The sequence below is a fragment of the Symphodus melops genome, assembly GCF_947650265.1.
Source record: "Symphodus melops genome assembly, chromosome: 1".
Lineage (NCBI taxonomy): Eukaryota > Metazoa > Chordata > Actinopteri > Labriformes > Labridae > Symphodus > Symphodus melops.
The window spans coordinates 42,043,724-42,050,095 of record NC_136691.1 but is presented as its reverse complement, the minus strand read 5'-3'; the positions used below and the strand labels follow the sequence as shown (position 1 = coordinate 42,050,095).

The following is a 6,372-nucleotide window of genomic DNA, read 5'->3' as shown; positions in this document are numbered from 1 at the left end:
AATTACTATATATATACACTATACTATAAAAAGTAAGAAGGGGTGGGTTAGACCAGATCTATGCGGGTCAAGTTAAACCTTTAACTGTGAAGTGGTAGAATATATTTGTGAATGAGTTTACATCCCACAAAATAAGAATTTTATACCAATTTGAGAAATTATGAAGAAAATATTTTAGCTGAAATAAGAACACACAATCTAATGTAACTTTGGCACTTCTACTGTATTTGCAAAATATAATCTCCAATCAATCATACAGCTTCAGAGGTTTAATGTTTTTTAAATAAACATTTAAAAATCAGTAGTTTACAAAATATACAAATAGACCAGAGAGAAAATACCAAACCCAAACATCGATGAAGTCCCACTTCAGCTTGAACCAATATCTTACATAATGGTGAACTAACCATGAGTTAATGTCATGTTGTTATTTTGGGGTGAAAAGAAAATGAGGCATTATAAGAAAGTGGCCAGATTAATGAAGTGAATGCATCACATCAGGAGCAGTGTTTTGGAAATATCCAGTCTAGTCCTGGTTTGACCACCATAGTACAACTTAAACATCACTTAATAACAAAGGCTGTATTCTGAAGAGCTTAGAAACATGGAAACTTTGAAAAGAAGCTGTAAAGAGAACATACGTGCGTTGTTTGAACAATGAACTGCTAAACTCAAAAACTGTAACAAACAATAAAAAGTTTTGATTTTACAAGTTGGTCTCGACAGGCTGAAGACATCATACTGTAAGCTTATACATGGCAGATCCAAACTGTTGGACTCTTCTAAAAAACTGACTCTGTATAGTTGACCTCTAACAATGAGGTTACAGCTTAAACTGTGATGAGATGAGATAAACTGTGCTGAGATAAGTCGAACCTAAACGCTGTTTCTTCTGATAAAGCTCATTTCAAATATGTTCCAAAATTATTTTGACATTTCATTCATGTCCGTAAACTTAAATTCTTCCTGTGAAGGCTTTGTGGGTTTGAACAGAAGGCCATGTAGGAGCATCACCTTCCTCTGGTGTCACTGCACAAACATTGTATTTTTTTTATCATCAAAAAGAATAATTTGGCAAAGTCTGCAAATCATTTCAAAGTGAGTGCAGTATTTCAGTATGTACTGCCACATGACCAACAGTTTGTGAAAGATACCGAGGCAGAGAGAGAGAGAGTTCAGAATACCAGATGTGTTCTGGCTTTGAGATACAAGAGGCAACAGGGCTTTTCTCTCCACACATCCTAAAAGGTCCTGTAATGCAGGAGACCCCCCCGTCAGCTCGTCTCATTAGAAGAAGCCCTCATGTCCTGGATGACTCCTCATTAATGATGTCTCTGACTGGGAGGATGAAGTTCAGGTCCTTCCTCTGCCGTAGTATCCGCCATGACTGTTCAGTCACAAAAGAGATAAGAAGCAGGATTATGAATAACTAATGCCTGACCCACGGCAGTGAGGATTTGTCAGGACTGGTTCGTACCTCAGCAAACTGGGCTTTAATGGCTTCAAACTTCATCTTCTCATGAACTGCCCGGGCGACATTGTTTCTTTCGAAAGGCTCTGAAACACAAGAGAATGTCACTTGCTGGATTTGTAGCATTACTGGTCACAGTTTGTATAATGATGCTTCAGTTACTCATTAGGGTTGGTGATAGGTGCATGCACAATGAAATGATTACCTTCCACGCAAATGAATTTGTTTCTCCACTCACGAGAATTGTTCTTGGGCAAAGTTTTGGCCTCCCGAACAGAGATCACCTGCTTATCCCAACTGAAGGAAAAAACAAAACAATGCACTGGAATCACTTTAGTTCATATTAGACTGTTAATATATACACAGAGACCAATTCTCAAGAGTGATACCAGTGACTAATAAATACACTGATATTCAGTGTATTTATTAGTCAATCCCTGCCAACAATGGGGATATTTCAATGTATATATATAATCCATGTCACATAATATTTGTGTGAGACAAGCTTAAAGGGATAATGCTGGAATAAACAACAGTTTTTCTAACTCGATCGTATTGGACCTTTAAATACATCAGAGACTTGTGAGTAAACACACAGACATCATCATCATCTCTTTATTCTATTTTGAAGTCTTGCATGTTTGAACTTTGTTACACTGAAGGAAATGCTTAATCTTTACAAGTTAACGCAAACACTTTGAGTTGTATCAAACTAATGGCTAGGAATTTGTAAATGGTGCAGAAACCCTGTATTTATAGGACCCATGAAAGTAATCTGTGCACACATGTTTGTGCCACGGTAACACAGAAAGAGCAAACACAGGGATCATAGTATGTCATGCTAGTGCTGTGTAAGGGCCAGAGGTCCCACCTGCTCCTGCTCTTTACCCAGACACATGAAACCAGAAAAAAAAGGTAAAGGGTAGTGGGGGAGAGAGGAGAGGAGAGCTGGGAACTTAAGAGATGCAAGAGACAAGAGAAGAAATACACAGGAAGTGTGACATTAGACTGAGTAACGTGAAGTCCGTCGGAAATACCTGAAGCTTGTGGCATAGTATTTGAGAAAGCCCAGAAACAGCTCTCCCAGAGAGGACTGGTTTGTGGAACGGTATGGGGGTACATGTTTGGGTCCCTCTGGAACCATGTTGATGTCCATGTAGGGATTAAAGTACTCCTGAAAGTCAAGCCATAGGACATATGGACATTTTTGACACACGAAGGAAAGTTTTTACAAACACATAAAAGCAACTTTTCCTGATTAACTTCATAGCTGAAATATGAATCAAGACTTCATAACAAAAACAATGGAAACACTTACTGGGTAGTCCCTCTGCAGAGATGGAAGGACAGGTTCCTTTAAAGCTGTAATTAAAACACCACACAAAAGGATGAGATAACAAACAGAAATTGGATGTGTGTATGTGGGCGTTAAGGTACTTACTCTGGAGGTAGTGCAACACCATCAGCACAAGTGCGTAGCTGCTCAAAGTTCCCTTGCTGGCATCATTGATTTGACTGTGCTGGGCCCATTTCTTGGTGACAAGGATCATGGGTCTTATTCTGACATCAGCTGAGAGATAACAAACAAAAAACACAGTTCTTTTGAAGTAGAACATGCACTACTAGTTGCTGGTTTAACAAACAGCCTTAAAAACTGACTCAAATGTGTTAAAAATATTTGAAATAGTTCGATTAACCATCAAGGTACTACTAACTATCTCACCCACCATAGGCATAACTCCTCAGAAGGAATGTGTTCCTGATGCCCACTGTGTTGTTGATGTTCAGATCAAACTCCAGATCACTAAAGGGGGATGAAGAAATATTAACTCATAATCAAAAGCCATGTGAACACAAACTGTTTTTTAACGTCTAACTGATTTTAACTGTTTTGCTCCTACCTGCCTTTCTCTCTGAACCTGAGGATCGGCACTTTGGCCCTGATCAGATGAGTCCTCTCTACATACGCTACAAATCAAAACAACAGGATTAGGTTTATGCAGGTTTTGGTTTCATTTCCGAAAAGATGAAACCTTTTACACTTGGTATATAGCTCCATCTGGTGGAATCTTTGGAAAACATGAACAATGCCACTAAAATAATCCAGCATTTATTGATTACAGTTTTCTTTAGGTTTCTGAGGAATAAAATGTGTTAGTAATAAGCCCCAAAGCTAAGTAATAAGTAACAAGATAAGAGGGCAATGAGAAATGAACGGTTTGATTATTACTCACACAGTGACCTGAACAACCTTTGGAGGACAGTGAGCACATGAATAGGATCCTGTCTTTTCTGAAACAGAGACATAATGCATGTGATCAGGAGGAGGGGTGTTTCTATGGATTCACTCATTTTAAATGACAGTCACACAGCACAGAGGCAGACATACTTACATTTCCCTTGACGACAAGACACATATCAGCATCACTGCTCCGGCAGCCCAGCCCATTCATAGAGGATCCAGTCAAATAAAGTCGTGCCACTGCCAGAAAATAACTTTTGTGAGATAGGGCATCGACAAAAATTCAGAACTGCGAGTGACTGTTTATTTCATGCACACCTGCGTAGACACGCTGTATGTCTTTCTGCAGCTGTGTCCGGCACTTCTCCTTACGGATCAAATCAGAGGATTGTTGTTGGCATGCCTCAAACAACTCCAACATCTGCCCACTCAACTGTGGGAACAAAAACAAGCACCTGACTTAACCACGGACACCTACATGTACTCATAGCTATAATGCATGTGTGAAGCATAAAGCTAAACGTACAGTACCTTGTCCTTCACATAATCCTGCAGGCTGTTTGAGCATTCTGGGATAGCAGGCACTTGAGCATGGGGCACTGGGTGTGGACTGGGGCGTGGCTGTGTGCTGGTATGGGATAATGAGCTAGGATAAGAGCGATCAAAATCTGATCCTGATGATCCCGGCGCTGATTGGGCAGAATGACAAAGGTGTGGTGCCTGATTTTGGGGGGAGCCTATTGATGGGTGTGGAGAGGAGTCAAGGCGTTGGCGCTTCACCACCGGGGCTTTGTATTCATCAATCTGCCTTCTGGAAGAAAAATAATAATACAGAGACACAATGCAATGATGAATGTTCTTTTAGGTCAAAGTATATTTTGATAAATCAAAAACAGTAATGAGTCCCCATCATGTTAAAGTTTTTTTTTTTGTGATTGTGCTGTACTTTGGGTAGCAAAAATACAAATGTTGTACAATGGTTAGATATGCTGTTCTCTCTCCAGACAACACATTCCAGTCTGGCACACACTGATCCTAACACAAAAGGGAGAGGCTTCTGAGACAATGGGTCACAGAGCTAATAGCACATATTATTAACAGAGACTAAAACCGTTCTATTACATTTTTAAACATCATATTAATAAAGCCTTCCAATATATCACTCATGTATAAAAGGTAAAATTACAAACTTTAGTCTGTTGGTTATCATTGGTGTCTGAGGGTAATGGGCTGGGAAGCGAGTTGGTGGAGGGTTCCATTCATATGCTGGTAACCTCAAACCGGGGACACGGAAGCTACAAACAGAAAGGCGTGTATTACATGACGGATCAAAACAATAATAAGTAATAAAGATGGTAATAATGTCGAGCACATCACTGCTTTAAGTTTATTCCCAGGCTCACCTGTTGACCCCGGGCATACGCTTGTGGTTGTAATCGTACAGCACAGGGGGCCCACGGGGTGGCGGATAGAAGCCGTCCCTGTAGGCTGACATCCCCCTAGGTGAGGCACTGTGGGGGTACATGTTGTGGATCCTCACAGAGCTTCCACATCAACTCTAAGGATTCACTGAAAAACAAAAACAACAATGCCGTTTATAAATATCCATTTATGACTGAATTCACTACCGGATTAGAACATGGAACGGTCCGACTGGTTACCGAGGAAACAGAAACTTACCGCTGACAGAAAGCAAGGCGTGCTAACTAATGTTAGCTCCTTAGAGATCCGTCCCACTAAACCGATTCGACTGGGGTTTTTGGACGTTATCACAAAATAACGTAAGTTGTCTAAGATATTGGTGTATATGTATATCGAAAAGTTTTACTTAGTACTGAGGACGTTGAACCAATAACACAAGACTTACCGTGTCACATGTAAACAAAACTGGATTTGTTCAGGTGCTAGGTGTTTTATGACTTCCGCGTTGATGCCATGACGTGGTGTAACGTGATTTAAAGGGGACGCGACTTCAGTAGTCTGAACGAAAAATCAATCTCAGTAAGGGACATGAAAAAGGTCGATCTTCAGTGTGCTTGAATGAATAAAACATTGACAATTGAACTTAGTTTAAAAAAAACAGCATTTAAAGAAAAACAGTAGGCTATATCAGATAAATACTTGGACTGATCGTGTCGAATTACTAATTAGTTTCACTGGGGTCTAGATACAAGCCTATAACCATGATAATCTGCACATCTTCCATTTTCTATTGTATGTTGATCAAATTTGACAATTAGGCTACTGTTTATTTAGACAATATGTTGTAGGCCTATCTCTCATATTAACGCTCAATTTTTAAATCCACTCTGCTTATTTCAGTGTTGTAAACACATAATTAGTTTTTTCGTTTTGTGTATATTTGCCCTCATAGTCCACTAGCTTTGATAACATTAGTTATTAGCGAGGAAGTATGGAAAATAATAAAACGGAATGCAGTCACTGTTTGTCAAGGGCACTAAATCCACAGATGATTAACTCTACTTTGTTGGGCTGCTCTGAATCTGTTTTATTTTTAAACGTTCGTATTGAGTTCTGTCTGTTTATTGTTATCACGTGCTGAGAGGGACTTAATCCATCATAACTTCATCATTCATTTATTATGCAGCATATATATATATATTCTCTACCTACTGCTCTGAATTAGCCCAAAAATACT

General features: G+C 39.5%; 2 protein-coding genes across 3 annotated transcripts in view; one reads left to right on the top strand and one right to left on the bottom strand.

The window, feature by feature from the left end:
* Positions 1 to 204: 204 nt before the first annotated feature.
* Positions 205 to 5,679, bottom strand: tent2 (terminal nucleotidyltransferase 2). Of its 2 annotated transcripts, none has more exons than XM_079351194.1 (15): positions 5,581 to 5,679; positions 5,117 to 5,282; positions 4,904 to 5,008; positions 4,245 to 4,524; positions 4,032 to 4,146; positions 3,865 to 3,953; positions 3,706 to 3,763; positions 3,373 to 3,439; positions 3,199 to 3,275; positions 2,913 to 3,041; positions 2,790 to 2,833; positions 2,509 to 2,645; positions 1,677 to 1,768; positions 1,478 to 1,557; positions 205 to 1,387 (listed from the first exon to the last, which is right to left on the bottom strand). In XM_079351194.1, exons 2-15 carry the CDS (start codon positions 5,236 to 5,238, stop codon positions 1,301 to 1,303), a joined length of 1,482 nt encoding a protein of 493 aa, XP_079207320.1. In that variant the 5' UTR covers positions 5,239 to 5,282; positions 5,581 to 5,679; the 3' UTR covers positions 205 to 1,300. The 2 variants fall into 2 exon arrangements, with proteins under 2 accessions (XP_079207320.1, XP_079207321.1); XM_079351195.1 differs by lacking the exon at positions 5,581 to 5,679 and adding an exon at positions 5,394 to 5,474.
* The window catches only part of homer1b (homer scaffold protein 1b), a 25,720-nt gene continuing 24,757 nt past the window's right edge, over positions 5,410 to 6,372 (top strand). Inside the window, exon 1 of the mRNA XM_079351534.1 lies at positions 5,410 to 5,494. The gene's annotated coding sequence lies outside the window, so the exon portion shown is untranslated. The remainder of the gene's footprint in view (positions 5,495 to 6,372) is intronic.